The 26,579-nt window shown below is 45.4% G+C and overlaps 1 protein-coding gene across 2 annotated transcripts; it reads right to left on the bottom strand.

Annotated features, from left to right (window-relative positions):
- On the bottom strand, positions 1-26,579 carry BTNL9 (butyrophilin like 9). Of its 2 annotated transcripts, XM_077138269.1 has the most exons (12): positions 26,447-26,579; positions 20,396-20,453; positions 19,327-19,461; positions 16,885-17,232; positions 15,351-15,632; positions 6,465-6,593; positions 6,286-6,318; positions 5,948-5,968; positions 4,818-4,838; positions 4,541-4,567; positions 2,400-2,426; positions 1-673 (listed from the first exon to the last, which is right to left on the bottom strand). In XM_077138269.1, exons 3-12 carry the CDS (start codon positions 19,433-19,435, stop codon positions 48-50), a joined length of 1,623 nt encoding a protein of 540 aa, XP_076994384.1. In that variant the 5' UTR covers positions 19,436-19,461; positions 20,396-20,453; positions 26,447-26,579; the 3' UTR covers positions 1-47. The 2 variants fall into 2 exon arrangements, with proteins under 2 accessions (XP_076994384.1, XP_076994385.1); XM_077138270.1 differs by lacking the exon at positions 6,286-6,318.

The raw sequence follows: 26,579 nt of genomic DNA, 5'->3' as shown, positions 1-26,579 counted from the left end.
GGGACCCGGGGTGGGGGTGGGGGTCTGCCGCCCACCCCGAAGGCGCCTCACCACGGGCCCGGCGCGGGCTCCGAGGGCTCGTAGGGCTGCAGCCAGGCGTCCCTGTCGTCCTCTTCGGGGGCGCCCGTGCCTCTAACAGGCAGCGGGCAGATGGTGAGCGGAGCCGGGGGCCCGCGGCCGTCGTGGGCCCTGGGCCTGAAGTAGGCGCACAGCGCCCCCGAGAAGGCGTCGGCAAAGGTGAAGATGTGGGAGCCGTCGGACACGTTGAAGAACGACAGCCTTCCGGCCTCGAGGTCCAGAAAGACGCCGACGCACCGCGGGGGCACGCGCAGCGTGAGCGCCACGCGGTGCGGGTCCAGGACGAAGTACTCGCGGTCGTTCCACAGCCCCATGACCCAGTAGCCGCTGGCCGGGCTCAGGCGCGCCGGCCCCGCGCGCGCCACCGTCGCCAGACACGCGCCCAGGAACCAGCGGCTGCGGCGCCCCACGTGCACCTCCCAGTAGTGGCGGCCGGTGGAGAAGCGCTCGCGGCCCAGCACGCACGTCTGCTCCGAGAAGCGCCCCGGGTCGTCGGCGGCCGCGCCCCGCGCTGCGTCGCCGGACCACACGCTCCTGCGGTCGGCGGAGATCTCCAGGCTCGGGTGCGCCGAGTCCACATCCAGGGTCACGTCGGCTGCGCGGAGGCACTGGGGTCAGCGCCCGCCCAGGTCCCCGCCGGCCCCTGTCCTGGGCGGGTGGACTTGATCCTGCGCCCTCACCGTCATCCCACCCCCATGCCTGTGGCCCTCGGCATCCCTGAAGTCCAGCGGTGGGCTAGTTACTCCCGAGCATTTGAAAGTCAGGAGAGGGATCTCGTTTCTTTCCTGAGCTGGAAGGCTACTGAATTCCACCCCGCGTGCCATGGAGAGCGGAGATGGCCAAGGAGCTAGGTTTATTGAGGTGGAGGCGGGTCTGCTCCCCCCAGGAGCCAAGTCGCGCGGAGGGGAAGGAGCGCTGTCGGGTTTGCTTCCCAGCTGGGTCCCATCACCGTGTGGCCTTGAAATCATCACCTGCGCTCTGGACCGCAGTTTTACAACAATCTTAATTTTTTTTTTTTGCAGGGCAGGCTCTGGGAATCAAACCTGAGTCGCCGGCATGGCAGGTGAGAACTCTGCCACTGGGTCACAGTTGCCCGCCCAGCAATCTTAAAATTTAAAAACTGAAAGGATCTTTGATAATGATCGTATAACTATATAGCTTTTATCTTGTGACTGCGTGATGGTGGAAACAAATCTTGTGACTGATGCCCCTCTTTATCCAGTCTACGGCTAGATGAGTAATATAATAAAAACAGACATGAGGAGAGTATGTAGAATATCGGGTACCTAGAGAGACAAAGCTAGGGAAGGGGGAGCGGGTACCTTATATGTACGGAACTGTTAACCATGTTGAAATTAAATGTCTGGGAAATGAATAGAGGTGTTGGTAGCTCGTTCTTGGGATTATAATAAATAGTAACATATTGTAGGTGAATTTGATTGACAGTGGTTGTTTAGTCATGTATGCAAATAAGTTCTTCCACAAACCACTACAAATGTAAAAAAAAATAATAGAGGGGTGTATGGGGAAGACATGGCTATAGCAAACTATGGACTATAGTTCACAGTAATATTTTAATACTCTTTCATCAACAGTAACAAATGTACTACACCAATACTAGGGGTCAACAATCGCAGAACTAAGGGGGAGGGAAGGAATTGGGTTTTATTTATTTTTTATCCTTATTTCTGTTGTGAACTAATGAAAATGTTCTAAAATTCATCTTGGGGATGTATACACAACTATGGGACGATACTGTAAGCCAGTGATTGGTTGGGGTGGCGTGTGAATATCTCAATAAAATTGGGAAAAGAAAACTGAAAGGGTCTTCTGAGATCATCTACTCCAGTTCCCTGCACTCCAGCACCCCTCTTCTTCTCCCCCAGACAGCCCCATTTTAGGGTGGGGGACCTGAGGATGCCTTTGTCAGATAAAGAGAATGGACCTGCGATTCTTTATAGACTGTATTCCCTGTTGCAGTCTTCCTGCCGAAGGAAACAACCCTGGTAAAATCCAGAGAGCTGTTGGGGGCAAGGGAGGGAGCAGGTGTGTCATGTGTGAATGCACACATATATGTGCATGCAAATATCTGGGCACATGTGTGGGTGAGCATGTGTGCACACACAAGCATGTGTCATGTTGCACATGTGTGCGCTTGTGTGCAAGTGTGTTTGTGTGTCTGGATGTGCAGGACCACATGCTCGACTCCTGGGCAGATCCTCCCTCTGTTCCGGCATCCTTCTTTTCCACCTCTCTTCTCTCTAAGACACAGACAACCCCAGTCACCAAGTACTTTGATCCCAGTTTCTTGGCTCAGTTACCTGCATATTGTTGTGCTGCTCTCCACTCTGAAACCAAACAAAGAGGAAAAAGAGTCTCAGAGATCTGAATCAATAACTCTGGAACCAGAGGATAGGAAGACTCAAGATGCATGAGGGCCCTACAAATGGAATAACGCCATTCCTGCCAGGACAGCTGGCAGGGTTTCAGAGCAACCACACCATCCTCCTGGGAACAGGGTTGGGTTGGGGGTTGGCATTAGCAGGGGATTGTGCCCGAGCTGCGTGCAGGCTGGAACTGTGCTGGGAAAAGCAGGACAGCAGAACTTGCCGAGTACCCCAGAGGCTCAGCCGACCCTGGCGCCTGCCCTAGGATGTTGTCCACATTCCCTCTTTTCTCACCTGCCTCCCTTTTAAGGTAAACTATTCTGAGTAATTTGTATTTTGTTTTATCTTGTTTTGCAACTGAGAGATGGCCAAGTCCCAAAATAGCAAAAGCAATAGGAGCCATTTTCAGAGCTTCATAAATTTAGAGCAGAGTTTTTGAATGCTAGTTTTCTATCCAAATAACCAGTAAATCTTTAAAATCCACATGGGTCTTGTATAGGATGACTCAATTCTATAAAGCTGTCGGTTCTCCACAAATTTACCTATACATTCAAAGCAATCCCATGCAAAACGTCTTTTGATTTTTTTACCTCCATAAATTTATCCGAAAAACTATATGAACATAAAGATCCAATAACTTTAGAAAGAAAGAAGAAATTGGGAAGGAGAACTTGCAGTTCCACCATAAAAACTTATTCTGTATACACCATGACAGTAAAAGCAATGAGCTAATAAGTGGGCCAATGGACAGACTCATCCAAACGTGGGAACTGGTGCCCTAAATTCAACACCCTACAGCGAGGCAGAAATCGGGGATGTGTCGTAGTAGAGGGTGCTCCGGAAACTGGCTCACCATATGGAGAAAGATCCCCAATTCCCACCTAAATCCACATAAAATGGCCAATTCTAGACAGTTAATGGCCTACACATAAGATGTATAAAGTTAATAGAAGAAAGTGTAGGGCAATATCCTTGAGAACTAAGTGTGGGAAAGGTCTCCTTAAACTCATCAAAAACACAACCATAATGTAAAATTTTGATGGATCTGATTTTACCAAAATTAAATGTTTCCTTTCCGTAAAGGGCACCATAGGCAGGTCTCTCTCTCTATATATAGAACTCCTGTGACTCGATAAGAAAAAGCCTCCCAAATAGAAAAATGGGCAAAGGATATGAACTGCAACTTTCAGAAGAGAGAGCCCCCAAAGGCAAGTTGCATATACATAAATGTTCAGACTTCTTAGTGTCCACAGGAGTTCACGCTGAAACAACAGCGAGCAATCACTTTTCCCCACAGAACTGGCAACCTTAGAAAGCTGATTTATATGGGGTGTGGGCAGTGCTAGATGGGAGGAGGGGTGGCTCTGCCTTTTGGGGAGCCTTATCCCATTTTCTGGATGTATCCCCCAAGGGCCAGCAATTCCAGTCCTGGGTGTATATGCCAGAAAAATCAGGGCAATAAGGCAACGCGTTTGAGGCTGTTCATTCAGGTTGTTTGTGTGGTGTGGAGATGGAGGTAGCTTGGATGCCCACTCCAGGAGGACGGCTGGCTACAATGGGGCACCCTGCAGCAAGAAGGAGAAACACACCAAGTGCAGGCAGGGAGACGGGACAGATATTAGATGCCAGTAAGGAGTGAAAAAAGTAAGCAACATAACAAGATTGTAAATGTTCCTAATGTAAACTAAAATGCTTGTGCACAAAACAGAAATCTACATTTTGAAAGAATACGTACAAAAATAAAGATACACATTAGATTGTTTGCTTTATAGGGGAGCGGGATTGGAAGGAGGTACGAGAGATGTATTTACGAATACAGCAATGTGTCCAGCCAACCCCACAAAGTCAGAATCCCTGAGGGTGGGTGATTCTCCTGCACAACCAAGTCTTACAGTCTGCTTAGGCCTCGGGACAACATAATAGCAAAACTTGTACTCAAACTTTGCCAAGTGACAGATCAGTTAATACATGCAACGTGGAAGGCTGTGGAAGGAAATCAGATTGAAGTGTGGTTAATCAAAGGGCTGTTGAGATGTAAACATGCAGCAGTGGGAGGGAAAAGGTGTTCCACTCACCAGCCTGGCCTTCAGCCCTTCTCCAGTCTGAAGCAACCAAGGAAAAACGTGGCATTAGAACATCAGGAACCCCCAGCTTCCCTGCCCACTCATTTCATTTCTCACCCACTGCCCTGCCCCTCCCCCTTCTCCTCTGCCACCCACACAGTCACGGGGGTTCCATCCTGGGCATCATGCCCGGTTGGGAGATGAGAAGAAGGTAAATGGATGACCAGATGCAAGGGGGGTGAGGGAAGGGAGGGGGAGAAGAAAAATACTGCAAAGAAGGGTCACTTACCGAGCTCTGTCTGCAGCTTCCCTGTAGGCAAGACACACAGAAAACGTCAGCCTTGGGGACACCTGACAACCCCTTCCCCAGACAGGCCGCTGGGACGACGCTCCTTATTCATAAACTACTGCTCCCCCCAACTCCACCCTTGCTTCTGTATTGCCCTAAATAAAGGACCATCTGCAAGTTTCCGTTGCTGCATCCTATTTGCTCAAAGGCAGAAATCTGCATAGGGCCAGGAAGGGAAATCAGTCCATGGACTGCCGGCCTCTATGCAGAGGTCTGATCTGGTTTGAGAAGATTCCTGCTCATGAGTCCTGACAGCAGGAGCTTTTCCCGTGGGGGGTACAGAGCTGCTGAGCGCAACCTAGGGGAGTCTCAGAGTCACTTGCTGGGGACATTGTTTAAAGGGCTGGAAGGACATCACGCCCAGTTCATTTCCCTGCCCAGATGCCAAGGACTTTGACATCTTGCCACTAGAAATTCATGCCTTTGATCTCTGCACCTTATCTCCTCTCTTCAAAGCGAATGCTTCTGGGAAAGGCAACATCCTGCACTCATTCAGACTATGTTGTTATGGTTTTGCTGAGGGACCCCCCCCCCCAAACCCCGCAGAACCAGGTGGACCGAAATGGGCAGGCTTCCCCAGCCTCACAGCTTCCTCTGGAGTTTTGCCGGGGCTTGGGAGGTGGTTCGTGAAACCCCTTGGTTTCAAGTTGCTGTGACCCTTGGGGAAAAAAGTGAATCTGATTAAGTTCCTCCACTTTGGTGCAAGTTCAATGTGCCACCGTTCACACTGGCGGCATTTACGTTACAAAGGGGACTTTCTTAGGAGCCAACGTCTCACGGTGGGTTTTAACCTAATCCTGCAGCTGTGTGGGGAGGGCTCGCAAGGTCTGTGCCGCGCGTCTCAGTGCCTGCCGGTCCTTCCCAAGTCCAGGAGTGGAAAGGTGGATTTGGAATTAGATCATTGGCAAGCATCTCTCCCTCCGCAAGAGAGCCCAAACGCCACCTGGCGCCTGAATCCCCTCCGCACGCGTGTGCGCGCGCGCACACACACACACACACACACACACACACACACACAGGCGTACACCGGGCCCTCAGCCCGCACAAGGGCGTCGCCACCCACAACTTACCCAGCTCCGCGGTGAGTTTCCCTGGAGGAGAAACGAAGACAAGGGGGGAAATCTCTCAGGGGCGGGAGCGAAGGGGATAAAACAGAAAAGCACTGAGGCGTCACTGTCCACAGTGCACAGACTATGGGGCCGGCGCCGGTGAACACGGGGGGGCCGGGGCTGCGCGGGGCGCGGGGAGGGTCCCGGCAGGGGGAGGGAAGGGAGCAGCGGCTTGGGCCCACTCCTTCCCGCCCGGCTGCCAGGCCTTCCGGCGCTGGGGCCCGCCTTGGCGCCCCCGCACCCCAACACCCCCTGTGGGGTCCGAGTGTGGGCCTTACCGCGCCCCTTCCTCCGCTTACCTTTTTCCTTCTCTGCCTGCTTCCTCAGCTTCTCTACAGGGAGGGAGGAAGCGGGAGAGGTGGGGGGATGCGCCTCCCGGGCCGGTTCCCACGGCCGACAGCTGGGCCCCTCCACCGACCCAAAGCCAGCGCCAAGAGGGGCCCCCGGCCCCGCGCCCCCGCCCCGCGGCCCCGCGTACCCTGAGCTCTCCGCTGCCTCCTGAAGAAGTGCCACGCCACTGCCGCGAGGAGCCCCAGGAGGACGGGCAGCACCCCCAGAGTTCCGAGGAAAGCGCCCTTCCAGGGAGAGTTCCCGGGTAAAAACACGTCTGGAAAACACCCCCCAGGGGATTGACGCCATTTGGGCGCCACTTAAACTCTAAAGTGGCAAGACTATCCGTCCCTCGCGTGGTGGGAGACATTCCTGGTGGCCCTGGGTGGCCGGCCAAACCTCCAGGGTCCTCCACACCATCTGTGACCTGCCGTGGAGGCGCTACCCCGACCCGCTCACAGAAGGCAGAGGCAGGGATCCCAAGCTGGGACCCAGCAGCCGGGCGCTTCCCCCGCCCTCCCCAGTCTAGAACTCATGGGACCCCAGCCCTGGCGGCCAGAATTCCCAGTCTGGTCCTACACACAGAGGGCTCAGAATCAAGGGGTTTTTGTTTGCTTGTTTATATGAAATATAACATATATACAAAAAAGCGATACACTTCAACAAACATTGTAACAAGTAGTTATAGAACAGATGTCAGAGTTTGGTGTGGGTTACATTTCCACTGTTTCAGATTTTTCCTTCTAACTGCTCCAAGACACTGGAGACTAAAAGAAATATCTATATAATAGTGATTCAGCAGTCAGACTCATTAGTAAATCCTATCCTCTCCATTATGACTCCTCCTTCTCCTTTGATCCTTCTCCCACTCTTTAGGGGTATTTGGGCTCTGCCCATTTTAACTTTTTCATGTTGGAAGGGGCTGTCAATAACATGGGGTAGGGCGATGGAGCTAGCTGATGTTCTGGAGAGGCTGGGCCCTCTGGGTTTCAGGACTTAACTGGCCTAGGAACCATCCAGAGGTTGTTGGTTTCTGGAAAGTAATCTTAATATGTGAAGCTTTTGTAGAATCTCAGTTAGAGCCCTAGGTGTTCTTTAGGATTGACAGGAATGGTTTGGTTGGGACAAGGTGTTTTTTAAATATCTGAAACCCAGAAAATTCTTGCTCTCTACTCACACTGTAGAATCCATAAGTCATTCTGTATTGTTGCCAACACTTGGCTTCTACCTGTGTTCCTGCCACACCTTTAAAAAAACTGATAATGAAACCACGTGAGGAAAGTGTCACCATCAATATGACCACAAAAGACATTCCCTTAAATAACCTCCTCCAGAGAATCAGCAAGTATTCAAGACAAATTCTACTTGCTCCGAACCGTGGATGACGGTAGAGAATGGAGAAGGACTCCACAAATGAAAGAGAAAAATGTCAGGTCAGAAACTTCCACCCTGAATGGGCCAGGCCTCTTCCTCTTCTACTCCCCTCCGTCCATCCTGGGCAAAGCTGGGAGCTCTCCAGGGGCCGCAGCCCAGGGACCCCCGCAGGGGACACAGACTGCAGAGGGACTCACAGCAGAGCCTCGCTCAGGGACCACATCCACAGAGACCCAGGCCGAACTCAAGCTGCTGAGGAACACTGCAAAGCACAGGGTACCCAGGGTGGCGTGAGAGCGACAGAAAGAGACAGAGAGAGAGAGGCCTCGACAACAGCCACTGCCTTCCACTTTGTGGGCGGGACTCCCTACGAACAAAATGGGCTTTGCTGGAGGAGTGGTCCGCCAAGCTGGATTGACCCCATGTGGGCTTCTTGGGGAGGACAACCTATCTGGGAAGAGAACGGAGGCAGCCTCCCAGAGGGAAAACAAGGTGATAAACTGAACTGCTGTAAGGCTGGAGGTACCAAACGGAAAGTATAAGGAAAATGGGGCACCGAGTGAGGGAGAGAATTTAAACAAGTCGCAGGAGCTGGGGAGAAAACTCTATACAAAAACAAACAGAATAGATCAAGATTCCTGGAGAAGGAACAGGGGAAAGAAAGCTTTCTCCTGTAGGGGAAGCGATTACAGAAAAAGTGCAGTATTTAAAATTGTACTACATATCCAGGGCAAGAATCGGATGAAGACATGAGAAAATCTAATCAGTTAAACTCACGCTATTATAAGTGTCCATAATAAGTTAGACCAAATGTCAAAAAGAGCTTTAACGCAAAGACAATCAACAGTAAAACTTAGACAAGTGGGAGAAACGAACTTCAGAGTTAACTCATCAAGGTAATCAGATATCTAGGCAACAGCAAAGAATTATAAGCCATACTAAAAAGCAGGAAGAATGGCTCAGACAAGGAAACAAATTAAAACTTCAGAGGAAACACAGAATTTGAAACAACTAATCAAAGAAGTTTAAACAAATCTAAGTCAATTCAAAGAAATGAAGGAAAATCTGCATAAAGAGAAAGGCTATTAAGACGACCATGTGTGAACATAAGCATTTGAAAGTTTAAAAAGAAATATCACAGAAATTATGGGAATGAAAGACACAATAGTAGAGATTAAAAATACATTATAGAGAATACCACAGCGGAGTGGAACAGGCAGAAGAAATAATCAGCAAACTGAAAGAGCAATCAAAATCATACAGTCAGAAGAACAGATAAATAACATAATTGAAAAAAAAATGAGCAGTGTCTCAGGGATTAGAGTGACAGCACAAAACACACAAATGCCTCAGGGGCGTCCCAGAAGGAGAAGAAAAGGAAAAAGGGACAGAAAGAATATTTGAATAAATGATTGCTGAAAATATGCCAACTCTTATGAAAGACATTAATATACATGTCCAAGAAGTGCAATGTACTCCAAACAGAATAAATCCTAAGAGAGGTATTCCAAGACACATACTAATCAGAATGTCAAATGCCAAAAATAAAGAGAGAATTCTGAAAGCAGCAAGAGAAAAGCGAATCATCACAAACAAGGGTTCCACTATAAGATTAAGTGCTGATTAGTCATCAGAAACCATGGAGGGGAGAAGGGCAAGGTATAATATATTTAAGGTGCTAAAAGAGAAAAACTGCCAGCCAGAAAAAAAAAATCATTATCTGGCAAAACTGTCTTTCCAAAATGAAAGAGTGTTTAAAATATTCACAGATAAACAGAAACTGAGTTAGTAAAAAAAACAAAGTCTTGCCTTACAAATATTACCAAAAGGAATTCTGCTGGTGGAAAAGAAAACACAGGAGCGATAGACTTGGAGGAGTGTGAAGAAATAAATATTCAGAGAATAAGTATGCTACTGAGTGTCATTTAGTATCTTTTCAAATTACTAGGTTATCGATATATGCAGCTTGTACAATATAATATAAATACAACCTCAAAGAAACTATTTTTTAAAATATACTAAAACAGAAATGAGAAAGGGATCAGTCAGGTACATCACAAAAGATCAACTATACTTAAAAGGAGGTTGCAATAAAGGAAAAGAGAAACAAGAAAAAAATATGACAAAAGTCAGAGATCAACATGGCTGACATAAGCAGTGCCTTTATAGTAACAATACTGAATGTTAATGAACTAAACTCCCCAATCAAATGTCAAAGATTGGCAAAATGGCTAAAAAATATGACCCATCTAGTATGGGCAATGGTGGCTCAGTGGCAGAGTTCTCACATGCCATGCTGGAGACCCAGGTCCGTTTCCCTATGCCTGCCCATGTGAAAACAAACAAGCTATATATATATATATATATATATATATATATATATATATATGATCCATCATTATATGCCATTACAGGAGACTCATTTTAGAACCCAAAATATAAAGAAATTGGAAGTGAAAGGCTGGAAAAAAAATTTTCATGCAGGCAGCAATCAAAAAGAGCTGGGATAGCTATTATATTGGATAAAATAGACAATCACTGGCAAAAGTGAAAGGAGAAAGCTAATCAAATGGTACTTAAGTTAGGGTTTAATATTTGGAATTCAAGGAATTCTGATATCTGTATCTCTAGATTTTTTCCTGGTTTACCTTAATTTTAAATTGGTTTATGAAACTTATTGTACAAACCCAGGTTTTACAATGATTAATTTCATTTAATATGCCTATGGATAAGCTAACCAAGATATCCATTTCTGGTGGTTAAGATTTTCATATGTTAATCTCAAAAACATTTGTATCTTTAAATTTTCCTAAAATCCAAGACTTGAAAATGTTCAGTAACATAGGTCATTACTATAGCAAGGCTGATATTTGTAATAACTTCTACTTGATATTTTGAGAATATTCGGTTTTGAAAGCTAATAAAGTGGTATTTAATTTAGCGTTTAATATTTAGAATTTAAGAAACTCTGATATCTGTATTTATAGACTTAGGATAAGCTGCAAGACCCAAGATCTACCTTTAAAGCAATAATTTCTAGTGTTCATGGACTGAACTCACAATTAAAAGACACAAGTTGACAGAGTGGATTAAATACTATGATCCACCTATATGTTGCACAAATGATTTATCTTGCACCCTAGGATAGAAACAGATTGAAAGTTAAAGGATGGAAAAAGATGCTGTATGCGAGCTGTAACCAAAAGAAAGCACAAGTAGCTATAGTAATATTAGATAAATAGATTTTAAAATGTTATGACATCATAAAAGATAAGATTTTCATAGATTAATTCTAAAAACTTTGTATCTTTATATTTTCTTGAAACCAAAAAGTTGAAAATGTTCAGTAACATAGGTCATTACTATAGCAAAACTTCTAATAACTTTCTAGTAGATATTTTGAGAACATTCACAGTTTCAATAGCTAATCAAATGGTATTTAAGTTAGTGTTTAATATTTAGAATTCAAGAAATGCTGATACCTGTATTTGTAGACTTTTTCCTTGTTCACCTTAATTTTAAATTGATTTAAGAAATTTATTGTCTAAATACAGGCTTCACAAAGATTATATTTTACTTTTAAAGTACCCGTAAAGTGTAACATTGGTTACAAAAAAAATTTTTAAGTGAAAGGAGACACAGACATCTTTACAAAAGTAGTTGAAGATTTCAACAGTCCACTCTCATCAATAGATAGAACATCTAGACACAGAATCAATAAGGAAACAAAGAACTTGAATAATAGGATAAAGGAACTAGACCTAAAAGACATAGAATGTAGCTCCCCCAAACAGCAGGATATACATTTTTCTCAAGTGTTCATGGACCATTCTCTGATATAGACCACATGTTGGGTCACAAAACAAGTCTTAATAAACTTAAAAAGACTGATATTATACAAAGCATCTTCCTTGACCATAATGTAATAAAGCTGGATATCAGTAACAAATCAAGAACTGGACAATCCACAAATATATGGAAGATAAATAATAGATTTTTAAATGAGCAGTGGGTCAAAGAAGAAATTGCAAAGGAAATCAGTAAATATCCTGAGATGACTGAAATGAGGACACAACATATCAAAATTTATTGGATGCAGGGAAGGCAGTGCCGAGAGGTAAACTTATAACCCTAGAGGCTTACATTAAAAAAGAAGAAACAGCTAAAAATCAAAGACCTAACTACACACATGGGGAAATTAGAAAAAGAACAGCAAACTAATCCAAAAGCAAGCAGAAGGAAAGAAATAACAAAAATTAGAGCAAAATCAATGATATTGAGAATAAAAAAAGAGTTTCTTTCTACATAACAAAAGTTGGTTCTTTGAGAAGATCAACAAAATTGACAAATCCTTAGCTAGACTGAAAAAGAAAAGGCGAAGATGCAAATAAATAAAATCAGAAATGAGACATTACTACTGACTCATAGACAAAAAGAAGGGCCATGAAAGGATACTACATACAACGGTATGCCGACAAACTTGACAACTTAGACACAATGAAAAAAATTCCTAGAAACACATGAATAGCTACCCTGATTTTAGAAGAAATTGAAGACTTTGGTAGACCAATTACAAGCAAAGAAATGGAATCATCATCAAAAACCTCCCATGAAAAAAAATCCCAGGATCAGATGGCTTCAAAGATGAATTCTCCCAAGCATTCTAAGAAGAATTAATGCCAATCCTGCACAAACTCTTCAAGAAAATTGAAGGGAACACTACCTAACTCATTCTATGAGGCCATCGTCACTCCAATACCAAAACCAGATAAAGAGACTCCAAGAAAAGAAAGTTGCAGACCAATTACTCTTACGAATATAGATGCAATAATTCTCAACAAAATACTTGCAAATCAAACCCAACAGCATGTTAAGAGAATTATACACTATGGTCAAGTGGGTTTTATCCCAGGCATGCAAGGGTGGTTTAACGTAATATACCACATTAAGAAAACAAAATAATAAAACCACAGGATCATCTCAATTGAAGTAGAAAAGGCATCTGACCAAATCCAACATACTTTTCTGATAAAACCACTCAGAAAAATAGGAATAAAAAGACGCTTTCTTAATATAATAAAAAGCACATGTGAAAGCTCACAGCTAACATTGCCCTCTGTTGTAAAAGACTGAATGTGTCACCTCTAGGATCTGGAACAAGACAGGGATGCCCATTAACACGTCTGTTATTCAATATTGTACTGGATGTTCTAGCCAGAGCTGTTAGGAAAGTAAAAGAAGGAAAGGGCATCCAAATCGGAAAGGAAGAAGTAAAACTTTAAAGTGAGGATGTGTGAGTTCTCTGACTTTGTTTGCTTTTCAAGATTTTTTTTTTTTTGATATTTGGAGCCCCTTACCCTTCCAAATGATTTCATAATTGACTTTTCCATTTATGCAAAGTAGGCTGTTAGAATTTTGATTGGGATTTAATTGAACCTGCAAATCACTTGGGTAGTATTGACATCTTAATGATAACAGTGTTCGAATCTATGAACATGGAATGCATTTCCTTTTTTTTTTTAGGTCTTCTTTCATTTCTTTTAGGAATGTTTTATAGTTTTCTGTGTACAAGTCCTGTACATTCTTGGTTAAGTTTATTCCTACACATTTGATTCTTTGTGTTTCTATTGTAAATGGAATTTTTAAATTTCCTCCTCAGCTTGCTTATTACTAGTGTCTAGAAACAACTCTACCCCAAGTGATTGGCAGATTCAGGTGTAATCCTGAAGATTTGAAAGCAGAGATTCAAATAGATATTTGGACACCGATATTCTTAGCAGCATTATTCACAACTGCCGGAAGATGGAAGGAGCACAGGTGTCTGTCACCTGATGAATGGGTCCAGAAAATGTGGTGTAGACCTGCAATGGAATATTACTCAGCAGTGAAAAGGGATGGGGTCCTGAAGCATGGGACAACCTCGACGACCTTGTACTGAGTGAACTGAGCCAGTACAAGACCAGTACGATATGATCTCATTGATGTGGACTGATTATAATAAGCCAACCCATCGAGTTAGAATCTAGAATATAGGTTTCCAGGGGAGTGATTGGGGATGGAGAAGGCGAAACTGATGCTTAATTTGTAGAGAATACCTATTTAGGTCGATGGGTAAGGTTGGTGATGGTAGCACAGTACTGTGAGTGCAGCTAACAGCAGTGAATACGATAGGTGAATGTAGTTAAAAGGGGAAACTATCAGGCATACATGTTACTCAAAGAAAAATCAAAAGGTGAAACATAAGACCATGTAACACAGTGAACCTTACTATGGACAGTGGATTTGGTTAATAGTACAAGAATAAGAATGTTATTTCATGAATAATAATAAATATAAGACACTAGTTTAAGGTGTTAATAATAGGGTAGTATATGCAAAAAAATACACCTAATGTAAACTACGGACAATAATTAATACTGCAATTTCAATAGTCTTTCAGCAATTAAAAAAGGTAATTGTTATTTTTAAAATACAATTACTTAAAAGAAACGTGTAAGTGCTGAGGGGCAGTGGCCTCACCTGTCCCTGTGCTGTATTGGGAGGCTGTGGCCAGGCCAGCGCACTCAGCAGTCAGAAACTCACCCTTTGAAAAACTGGATGGCAATTCGATAGAGTAATCTTCATCTGTTGAATTTAATTATGCAGAACTGGAGCTTTTATCTCAGACGTCTTTGATTTTTAACTTTATTTTTCTAGTAATGCATTTTTACTATATTCTACAAAAGTATTGAATCATGGTGGATTGGTCCTTCCCTCCGAATGGTTTGGAAACACCAGCCTAGGGGTCAGTGCTGTGATGAGCTCAGGGTCTGCTGCCCTCTGAATTCACTCTCTACTAACCCTCTCCTGAGCTCTAGCCACTCACCACGCCCCTTCCCACCTCAGAACTTTGCACTTGCTGTTCCCTCTACCTGGATGCCCTCCCTGCAGATTTCCATGGGGCTCACACTCTCCGTAAGAACGAATGCAAATCTAAAAAGGAAAAACTGAAATGTTCCTGGTGCCAAAGGGACAGTCACCTTCTGCTCCACCTTTTCTTAGAGCGCTTCTTTTAGAAAACTTGTCATTGTAAATTCTTTCCCCATCCCTTTGGACTTAAAGCAATCAGAACCACGTATGTAAACCCTTCAGTGGATGCCTCCTAATGATCTTTGATGCTAGATAGTGATATCAGCTTCAACTCATTGCTAAGCATCATTCCCTGATGCACCTCTTTTGTGTGTTGGTTTTATTTGTGTTTTTTTGACCCACCTCTTTTAAATCCACATCCATGCCCTGCCACTCCGAGCACTGCCCCTGTTTCGTTTTCCTCCATTAAGGTAGGATGTAATTTATGCATTTTGTCCATTTCCTCACTAGACTGTGAAACGGGGTGGCAGTTTGGGGGGACTTTGTGGGCGTGCCACAAATAGTGTTTGAGGGATGAGATTAGGAACAAGGACGCTCTCGGGATGACCTCTAATGAGTGGTTTATGGGCTGCTGGGCATAGCTTTTGTCACATAAATTTTGGCTTCCTGGGGCATCCCCTACTTCCTGTTCAGGTTGTCAGCAGGTTCCTGAAAGCCGAGTTGCTGACTCTTTTGGAGTGTCAAGCCCAGCCCACCCCACGTGCAGTACCATTGTGTCCTTATGGGTGGGGTCTGGGACTCGTCCACTGACCTGCTATCTGGAGCACGAACTCTTTCTTCTGGGCCAGGAAGGGGTTTTGGATGGAGCAGGACACGTTGCTGTGGGCCCCGCTGTGGACGACCACAGAGGTCTGCAGACTGAACAGGCCCTGCCGGTCCTGGACGATGGCCTCAAACTCAGGGGGCAGGCATCGTCCCTGCTGGTCTCGCCACTGCGTCCTGGGCCTGGGGTACCAGCCTCCTGAGCTGCACCGCAGCTGGATGCCTCCCTCTTTGAAGTCTTCAAGAGAGATGTGAGGGTCTGAACCCAGCCCTGGAGAGGCAGGAGACGTGAGGACTGTCAGGAAGATGTGGGTGAGGTCCATGCCACCACTCACTACTTGTCGCCACTCAGTGGTGTCACGGATGGTGGCTGCTGTCACCATGTGTGGGGCTCGAAGCCCCGTCTGCCCACAGCTGTGAATGACAGCTCAGATCAGGGGTGGCATACGGGAGGGGTACTACCCCTGCAAGACAGTTAGAAGTGGGGGGAAGCCATCCGGCAGGAAGAGCCACTAACATTTTATCCTGTTATGCAAGACACAGACCCCTAGAATGAAGAATTTCCCACCCCACAGTCTAGTAGATGAACTTCTCTCTTGCGTCCCAGCAGAGCTCAGTGCCTTTGCTATGTGTGCTGTTTCATTTTCCCGACCGTGTGCAGCTAGCTTTATTTTTTGAATGTGTAAAACATTTATATGATTCAAATGTACATACAGCATGAAATGTATACCCAGGAAAGTCCCATGCCCTCCTCCCTCCATTACAACCCATTATATCCCATTTGATAGTCACCTTCATTGGTTTCTAGTTTATCCTTCCCATGTTTCTTTTTGCAATGTTTCTCCTTTTTTCCACAAAGGTTTACATACTATAGAACCTCTTTTGCATCTTGTTTTTTTCTCTTAACAATATGTCCTAGAGATCACTCTGCATCAGTTCAGAGAGCTCTTCATTTTTTTTCAGCTGGATAGTGCTCCACGCTGGTTCCTAAGCTGGGGCATTTAGATCATTTCTGATATTTTGCAATTAAAATTAAGGATATAAAGTTTAAATTTATGCATAATGCATTTTCCATTCTACAGTAGGTGTATAAATTCCCAGAGGTGGGACTGATGCCAAAATGTAGATGCTTAGGTAGTCCTCCTATTACAAATTCCTCTCCACTGGAGCGTCATGATTTTGAATTCCACCAACAAGGCATGAGAGGGCCTGTTTCCCTATAGCTCCACTGATAGAGTGTGTGGTTGAACATTTGAGTTTTGCCAATCCGATAACTGAAATATTGTACTCTGTGTAGCTTTAATTTGCCTTTCTTTCACGAGGAATAAAAGTAATCATCTTTTCATAACTTTAAGAGCCATTATATAAATAAACCTTTCCCTCAGTTTCTAACCGTTGTTTTTCCTTAAATTAAGGATGTCCTCCCTTTCTCTGGGCTTCTATCCTACTCTTGAGCAATGCAGCTCTAGCCAAACTAACCCTAGCCTCCTTCTTCTCTGCCGAGGCTTGGCCTGGTAACCCACCTGCCACCTCCAGCTGCCAGACAGCTTCTCCAGAGAAGTTGCTGGAGAGGAAGCTGCATCCATAGAGGCCCTCGTCGGAGGGGACAATGCTGTGGAGCTGCAAGATCACGCTGCCATCTCCAATCTCATCCCTGATGAGCCTGGTCCTGTTCTGGAACTCTGCCATCTGCAGGTGAAGCAGCTCCCGCCCTTCCTGGTACAGGTGGACCACGTCGGAGGCCTGGCTCCGGAACCAGCGGATCTCCATGTGCTCGGCGTCCACGTACGGCGACAGGTGGCAGGGGAACTCCACCTCTTCCCCAACGAGGGCCAGGATGGGCTCCCCAGGGCCGACCACCTTGATGTCCTCTAGGGCAGAGAAGCAGAACCACTGCTCAAATCAACCCTCATCACGTATGATGTTTGATCTCACACCTTTGCAGGTCAGAAATCTACAGTAAACCATTCAAATGAGGAAAGTGAGGCATCCTACTGGACAACTAGCCTGTTTTCTTGAACGAGTAATTGTCATGAGAAGAGGCAAGTGCTAGATGAAGAGACACACAAGACACATTACAACCAGTCACGGTGTGTGGTCCTGGACAGCTGATTGGTTTGAACCAACCAGCTGCAATTGTCATAATTTTGGGGACAATTCTGTAAATTTGAATACGTTCAAGGTATTAAATGAAATGCAATGTTACTGCAATCTTTGACCAAAAAAAAAAAAAAGAGCAAGTTTCAGAACAGTTTGTACACTATGATCAATGTAATAAAAATCATTCATTTCCTAAATGTGCAGAGAAGAAGATCTGAAAGGAGATACGTCAGATTATTGGTCATTTCTGTGTGATGGGAATAGATGGTTTCTTATTTTTTGCTTCTTTGATTTTCTAATTTTTAACCGTGCATATGTATAGAATCTGTGATAGCAAAGGATATTCTAAGAACAATCTGTGGGGGCACCCTGCTTCATGGATTTTCCTATGTAAAGCCAAATCTGCCTTGGAGATTTATCACAATAAACTTGATTTCATCTCATTTGATTGTCTTCCTCGTCTCTGGTGCCTCCACATGGCCTCGGGGCCCTCCCCATGCTAATGTGTTTTCTACAAACTTCCATGAGAATTCCTGGTTCCTGCTGCTGCTTGGCAGCTTTTTCCTGCCATCCCATGCCCATGCCATCTCGTGGTGGACAATGCCTATGATTAACTGTATCAATATAAAAAAGTTCCTTCATGTACTGGTGCAGATATATACTATTATAAGGAGTTGATAATAGAGGGGTAGATGGAAAATGTACCTGTTGCAAACTATGGACTATAGTTAACAGTAATATTTTAATATTCTTTCATCAACAGTATCAAATGTACCATACCAACACCATGAGTCAATATGGTGGGGGGGAGGATTCAGGTTTTCTTTTTTATTTTAATTTCTCTTCTGAAGTAATGAAACTGTTCTAAATGTGACCATGGGGCTGAATGCACAACCATGTGTTGACACTGCGCCAGTGATTGTATACTTCTGATGATTTCTTTGTTATGTGAATTTGTCTCAATACAATTACATGAGAAAAATGTTTACCAACTGGCTAGGCAGGGCACAGACCAGAAGAGTTGCCTTGTTATGCCTCCTGCCATGTTTGTTAGGTGTGGGGTCATGGGGAAGTAGTGGGCACCGCAAGGCTAGAAGGTACACGGGGGCAGTATCCATTTAACAACCAGGAGGGGAATCTTGGTGTGTTTTACCGACCAGCATGGCCTGGTACCAAGTTACAAGATCTCCCCCCTGGGCTGGACAGAAGCTGAGATGGTCATGTCCATGCTGGAACTGCGTGGGGTGCAGACCAGGTACACCACCTGAGTGCAGACCAGGTACGCCACCTGAGTACGGATCAGGTATACCACCTGAGTGCAGACCAGGTATGCCACCTGAGTGCAGACCAGGTACGCCACCTGAGTGCAGACCAGGTACACCACCTGAGTGCAAATCAGGTACACCACCTGAGTGCAAATCAGGTACACCACCCGAGTGCAGAACAGGTACAAGACCTGAGTGCAGATCGGGTATGCCACCTGAATGCAGACCAGGTACACCACCTGAGTGCGGATCAGGTATGCCACCTGAGTGCAGACCAGGTATGCCACCTGAGTGTGGATCAGGTATGCCACCTGAGTGCAGACCAGGTACGCCACCTGAGTGTAGATCAGGTACACCACCTGAGTGCGGATTAGGTACACCACCTGAGTGCAGACCAGATATGTCACCTGAATGCAGACCAGGTACACCACCTGAGTGCAGACCAGGTATGCCACCTGAATGCAGACCGGGTACACCACCTCAGTGCGGATCAGGTACACCACCTGAGTGCAGACCAGGTACACCACCTGAATGCAGACCAAGTACACTATCTGAGTGCAGACCAGGTATGCCACCTGAGTTGCAGAACAGATATGCTACCTGAGTTCAGCCGCTCAGGCTGGACGAGGAAGAGGAGGTGGGTGAGGAAGAAGAGACTGCAGGGCAGAGGTGCTCCCTGCAAGCAGTCCAGGGAGACTGAGAGGTCCATCACCTCCTGACAGCAGTGGCGGCCACCTGGAGAGGAACAAAGGGATGCTGAAGTGACCCAGAGGAGCAGGACTTTGGCCCCTCAAGTTTGAGGTCTGTTATGGCCTCGTGACTCTTTTGTCTAATTCCCAGTTCCTTACCATCCTTTGTGTCTGGTTTCTTTTATGTTGTGGCCGGATGTGAGAGCTGCTTCTAATTTTACACGTAATGGCTTCACTGACCTTGCCTGGACCCACAGGGCTGCGAGGGGACAGGGCTGCATGCTCCCAGAGGAAGCGGCTTCTGCGCTGCACATTGTTTAGATCCAGGAATAGACCCATGGTGCTTTCACAGGGGCTGCAGCTACCCTCCTTTAGGCTTAGCGACTTTCCCCAAACAAAGGGAGATCTCTAGGGAATCTCATGCATTTTCATTCTCCCGTCCCCACCACCACCTACCTGACCTTGCTCCTACTTCCCTTTGGCCTGGAACATCTGGTCCACAAAAAACAGAGGAAAAAACACAGAGCTCTGATCTTTTGTAAATGGGGTATGTGCCTGGCCGGTGCATTCCAGAACACTTTCCTCCAGTCCCGAGACCTCGGGCGGTGCTGCAGATGTGCCCACTGCATCTTCCAGGCCACAGGGATGGATCATGCTGTCAAGTGACTGCCCATCCGTAGTGCAGGAGACCCACACCCCAGCCTGGCAGCAGTGAGGGCAGCACAGCAACCGGCTGGAGATACACAAGCCTCTCCACATTTCTCCTCTGTCTACTGCATGATTTTAGGCAATTTTGTAACTGGTTGATCCACTGCTCTTTGCTTGAACAATGGAAGAAATCAATGCCATGTCAGAAGACAGCTAAACCTCTCATGGGTTGGTTGGGCGCTTTTAGAATAAATGTCAGCCTTCACGTTAAGGCAGCATTAGGTAGCACATGGAAATAGGTCATTAACTTAAACTTATCAAATATAACTTACCAGTTTCCAGAATTTCCAGGACAAGAATTCCTGAAGAGAGATGTTCAATTCCAACTCACTGTGGGCAACAAAGTGAAATTTAGAACTCAAGTTGTCTACTGAGTATTTAACTCCTTATTAACTCCTTTAAATTTCTGCCTGTCAGTCTGTACTGTGGTTTTTATTATACATCTATTTCTTTGTATAACTTGTGAGTCTCATGTGTTTTGTTTTTATTATATAAATATCATTATAAAGAAACTTATTTATAAAACAAAAAATACTAAACGTCAGCATCTCCTCCCCCTCCCTTCCACCTTCCAAAGGTCCACTCTCAGTCTGCTTCCCTGAGGCATCGCCAGCCTTTCACGCTACCACAGCATCCTCAGGGGTGTCAGGTCAACAGTGAGCTCTTATTCCCCAGTCCCCGCTCCATCTCCCATCTCCCATCTTCTGCCTCTGGGTTCAGCCCAGTGACATGGCCCGTGCACCTCGTGTCCTGTGGCTGCAGAGCCGGGGCCACGCTGTCCGCACTAGGGCAGTGGGGCGTGGGTGAGGGGCTTCAATGGCTGCTGGGAATACATGATCTGGCACTGAAGTTATAATAGAGGAGGGAGGACCCAAAAGGCATTTGCTAGAGTCGGAGGCTACTCTGGAGGCCACTCTTATGCAGGCTTCCACTAGATAATGCTAATTGCCACAGTTTGCCAGACCCCAACCAACACCACTCCTGACAACCCTAAAGAACACCCAGGGCTCTGTCTGAGATCCTACAAAGGTTGTATGCCTTAAATTTACTTTCCAGAAACCTAGCACCTCCAGATGGGTCCCTGGACCAGATAAGTCTTGAAACCCAGAGGGCCCAGCCTCTCCAAACGTCAGCTGGTTCCATCCCCCTATCCCACATTATCAATAGCCCCTTCCAACATGAAAAAGTTAGAATGGGCAGAGCCCAAATACCCCAAAAGAGTGGGAGAAGGATCAAAGGTGATGGTGGAGTTATACAGAGAAGGGCAGTTTTAACAAATGAGGATGAGTGCTAAATCATTATATTGATATTTCTTTTAGTCTCCAGTGTCTTAGAGCAGGTAGAAGGAAAAAACTGAAACTGTAGAACTGTAAACTATACCAAACTCTGTAATCTGTTCTATAACTACTTGCTACAATGTACTTTAAAATTTATTGTTTTATATATATGTTATATTTCAAAATAAAAAATGTTTAAAAAAGGTATTTGAGACAACTGAAAAATTGGAATATGGACTATATGCTTTATATCACACATATAATATGTGTATATTTATTATAATATACATATATATGCCTATAGTATGTATGCCTATGATAAATACCTGCATATTTATCATATACATATCTGTATATTCAAAATTATATGTACATATGTATATTCAGATGCTAAATTTCTTGAACTTGATAATTAAGATTGTTACATAAGTGAGTATCCTTGTTCTTAGGAAACGTACATGCAAGTATTAAGCAAGCTCTCAAATGTTTAAAAAAGATAGACAGATATAGAAATAGGTAGTAGATATTGAGGCAGACAGATAAAATAGATAAAGAATGGGAAAACAAATGTGGCCAAATGCTAAAAATTGGTAAATTTGGGTATATGGGTTAGGGGTATTTTGGAGTTCTATACATTTGGTTTCTGTAAATGTTTTTTGTGCAATTTTCTTATGAGTTTGAAATTATTTCAAAATAAAATGTTAACTGAAAAGACAGCCCTCTGCCTCTGCCACCACCACCTCCAGCCCCAGAATAAGTGACAGCTACGGAGTCACGCAGCAGAAGGGTGTTGAGAGTGGGAGGTGCGGGCTGGGTTAGTCTAGGGGCTTCCGTGAGTGACCCTGAGCTGAGAAGAATGCAGCCTGAGGGAGCAGTGGGAGGGGCAGGCAGTGCCTGGGGTCACACGGGCAGATTACTGGAGGCCCCTTGTCCCCCAGAGCAGCACATGGCAGCTGCTCTGTCTGTGCCTCCCAAGAGGACCTTCCCCTCGGAAGAGGCCGTACATTCCTGTGGAGGGTCCAGTACTGTGATGGCCACGGCTTTTGCAGCATTCGGGGCACAGTAGCAGCATGGGCAGAGAGAGGCTTGGGGCTGGGATGAGTCTGCTCGGCCTTCATGGGTGAACATGGGAACGTAGGGCTGGAGCCAAGAGGCCCAGTACTGACTTTGTGGTTTCTCACCCACTTCCTTGTCCCCATCTCTTTCCTTTGGTGCCTCAATCTTTTCTTCTGGACTCTAGACTTCAATTCAAGGGCAACAACAGTGAGGCCATGAAGGGCGTATGCCTTTATAGCTATTATCTGACTCTAAACCACAGCTATATGCCAGTTAATGCCTCTCAAAACAAGAGAGGCTCAGAAAACCTTGTGGCAGATGCTCCCTTTACCAGGGTAAGGACAGCAGGGTGAAAAATAAGAACCAAAAATAAATGATAGGAGACAAAGAGTAAAAAGTTGGGTAGAGGGAAATACTAGTAGTCACTGGGAGGAGGGGTAAGGGGTGTGGGATGTATGGGTGTCTTCTTTTTCCTTGTTATTTCTTTTTCTGGAGTGATGCAAATGTTCTAAAAATGATCATGGTGATGAATACACAGCTGTGTGTTGGACTGTGTGGTACATGAAGATCTCTCTCTATATATATGCATAGATTAGAAAGATGATAGATAAACAATAGATAGATAGATAGATGATAGATAGCTAGAGGTAAAGAGTGCTGTGTGAAGCGTCTGGCCAATTCTGGGACTCACCAGTCCAGGCTTCTGCTGGCAGGAGCTCAAGGAAGAGCTAGCACAAGCCCTCAGCAGGGGAAGAGGGTCCCCTCACAGAAGGAGTACCTGCCTCAATTCCCAGGGGGGGGCTGCCACTTTGGGGGAGCAGGGCCTGGGGGAGTCTTCCATGTGGTGTGTCCCAGGGCCCCACACACATGTGCACTCAGGAACAGAAAGCACCATGCACTGAGCACCCGCTGTCTACCAAGCACTTCCCTATGCCTGACGGTAATGAGGATGATGACGATGATGATGATGGTGATGGTGATGATGATGATGTTGATTATTATGACGATGACGATGATGATTATGACGATGACAATGATGACGATGATGATGGTGATGATGATGCTGATGATGATGATGATGATGATGGTGATGTTGATGGCAGTGATGATGACGATGATGACGATGATGACGATCATGATGATGATGATGGCGACGAATAATGGTGATGATGGTGATTACGATGATGATGATGATGACCATGATGATGTTAATGATGATGATGACAATGATAATGATGATGATGATGGTGATGATGACGATGATGATAGTGATGGTGATGATGATGGTGATGATGACGACGATGATGGTGATGGTGATGATGATGATGATGGTGATGATGATGATGGTGATGTTGATGGCAGTGATGATGATGATGGTGATGGTGATGATGGCAATGATGACGATGATGACAATGATGATGGTGACAATGGTGATGATGATGGTGATGCTGGTGATGGCAATGATGATGATGATGGTGATGGTGATGATGGTGATGATGACGATGATGGCGGTGACAATGGTGATGATGATGATGATGGTGATGGTGGTGATGGCACTGATGATGATGATGGTGATGATGATGGCAATGATGATGGTGACGATGATGATGATGACAATGATGATGATGATGATGGTGATGATGACGATGATGATGGTGATGGTGATGATGACAATGATGATGGTGATGGTGATGACGATGATGATGATGACAATGATGATGATGATGGTGGTGACGATGATGATGATGGTGATGTTGATGGCAGTGATGATGCTGATGATGATGGTGATGGTGATGACGATGATGACGATGATGATGATGATGGTGACAATGGTGATGATGATGATGGTGATGGTGATGGCAATGATGATGATGATGACAATGATGATGGTGACAATGATGATGATGACAATGGTGATGATGATGGTGGTGATGATGATGATGGTGATGACAGTGATGATGATGACAATGGTGACAATGGTGATGATGATGACGATGATAATGATGGTGACGATGGTGATGATGATGACAATGATGATGATGATGGTGATAATGATAATGATGATGGTGATGACAGTGATGATGATGATGATGATGATAGTGATGATGATGATACACAGTCAGGTGGTGGAGGCGGGGCCCCAGCCCACTCTACCTAGTGCCAGAGCTTGTGCGTCACTGGTTCTCTGGACACAGACTTGTCACTGGCTGTTTCACATGTCATGTCTAGTTGACCCTTCACTTCTTTCTGTTATCCAAAACTGTGACCATTTCTGCAGACCCCTGGGAGCTCCCCTGGCTGCATACCACAGCCCTCACCCTGTTCGGCCAACTCACAAAGGGACTGAAGACATGGAAAGGGTCACAACGGCATCAGACAAGCACACCAACAAACAAATGAATAAATGTGTTTAAATCCTATGACTAGATGAAACAACTCAAGTCTCCCTAAGGCTTGGTGGACAGAATCTTCCCAGATGGGAGGTGCACGCATTGTGTCCTCTTTGCTCAAGAACATCACTTAGAAGGAAGCCACGAACCTGAGGGAAGTGTGCTGGCAATATTCTGAGGGAAAAGGAGTGATTTCAGAGAGGCTGGATGCCCCTTAGTGCCCTAGAAGGGTGTCCTTCTTCCCACTTCTTAGCAGAAGTTCACCCTTTACAATGTCACTTTTCCAATTCCGGGGCTCTGACCCTCGTTGAAGTGTAATTACACCTGTGAAGGGAAACTCTGGGATTTCAGCACCACAATGTGAATGGATTTCAGATTCTATTTCTGGCGAGAAGGTTTTGCAGGAAGCAGTGAGAGACTGGGCACATTGGATGTCTGTGGAAGATGGACAGCCCAGTGAAAGAGGAAGGACAGACAGAAAGAGAGGCTTGGGCTAGAGGTAAGTTTGACCATGAAGGGCTACATTTCCCTTCATCTCCAGGGAACGTCTCGAGTGTTCTTTCCTGAGAACACAAGGAGGAATAAGGGATTGTGCACACTGACACAAAAGAAATGGCAGCAATCTCCACCCAAGGGAAGCTCTTTTCCCTCTCTCCTCTTGCTTCTCTTTTTTCCTTCTTGTTTCTCCCTGTCCCTAACCCAGCCCCATTCCCGTTCTCTCCTCCCAAATTTCCAATTCCTAAATGACACCCAAAGCTCTCTTGACTACCAGTACTCTTTCAATAATCTCTTTAAAGATTACTATTTTTACTTTTGCTACTTTTTAAATGTAATTTTATAGAGATATCTTCATACACCATGCAGTCCATACAAAGTATACCATCAATGGTTCACAGTATTATCACACAGCTGTGCATTCACCACCCTGATCATTTTTTGAACATTTGCATTTGTCCATAAAAATAAATAAGTAGAAAAAAGAAAACCCCAACATCCCACACCCTTTCCCCACTCTCTTATTGACCACTAGTTTTGAACTCTACCCAATTTTAAGATTACAACAGAAGTTTGACTAAGACAGTGTAGTATTGTCAGAGGGAGCTATATAGATCAATGGAACAGCTTTGCTACAAGAGCACAATCTCCATAAGGGTGACTTGTTTGCCATCACCCCAGCCTCCTAGGTTGGGTGCTACGCTGACAGCTCAAGGGGTAGGACCACGCACTCTTCCACCCTTCCCCACCCTTCCCTGCGCCTGCAAGCTCTGGTTAGTGCTAACCAGCCTGCTTTGGTTTGACTCCAGCAGAACCACAAGAGAAGGGCCAACCCTAGTTTCTAAGGGGGGGAGCTGCCCTTGAAAGGAGCCCTCTGCATCTGAGGGGAAATGGGGCGCATCAGACCTCAGCCTCCTCCAGCAGGACCCACCTTCCAGAGCACCTTGCCTTGGCCCCACTCAAAGCACCCCGTCCTGCAGCCAGGCTCAACTCCTGGATGTCTACAACTCATTGCATGCCCTCCTCAAAGCCTCCCACCATTACTCTCTTCTTTACACCTTCGCAAGGTGGAGGCTTAGATAGGCTCTGAGAAGTGGCTACTTACCTCGCAGTGGCAGTGGCCTCCAAACGGCAGTTGAGTCCTAGTGATCTCAACTCCCCTGAGGAGGGAGATGACTGCTGTGTGGTGTCTTCACTCCTCTATGAAGAATTACTGGCCCACCTTCCACTTAAACACA

This window comes from Tamandua tetradactyla, chromosome 20 (assembly GCF_023851605.1).
Source record: "Tamandua tetradactyla isolate mTamTet1 chromosome 20, mTamTet1.pri, whole genome shotgun sequence".
Taxonomy (NCBI): domain Eukaryota; kingdom Metazoa; phylum Chordata; class Mammalia; order Pilosa; family Myrmecophagidae; genus Tamandua; species Tamandua tetradactyla.
The sequence above is the reverse complement of the archived record's forward strand: the minus strand, read 5'-3'. Positions and strand labels throughout refer to the sequence as shown.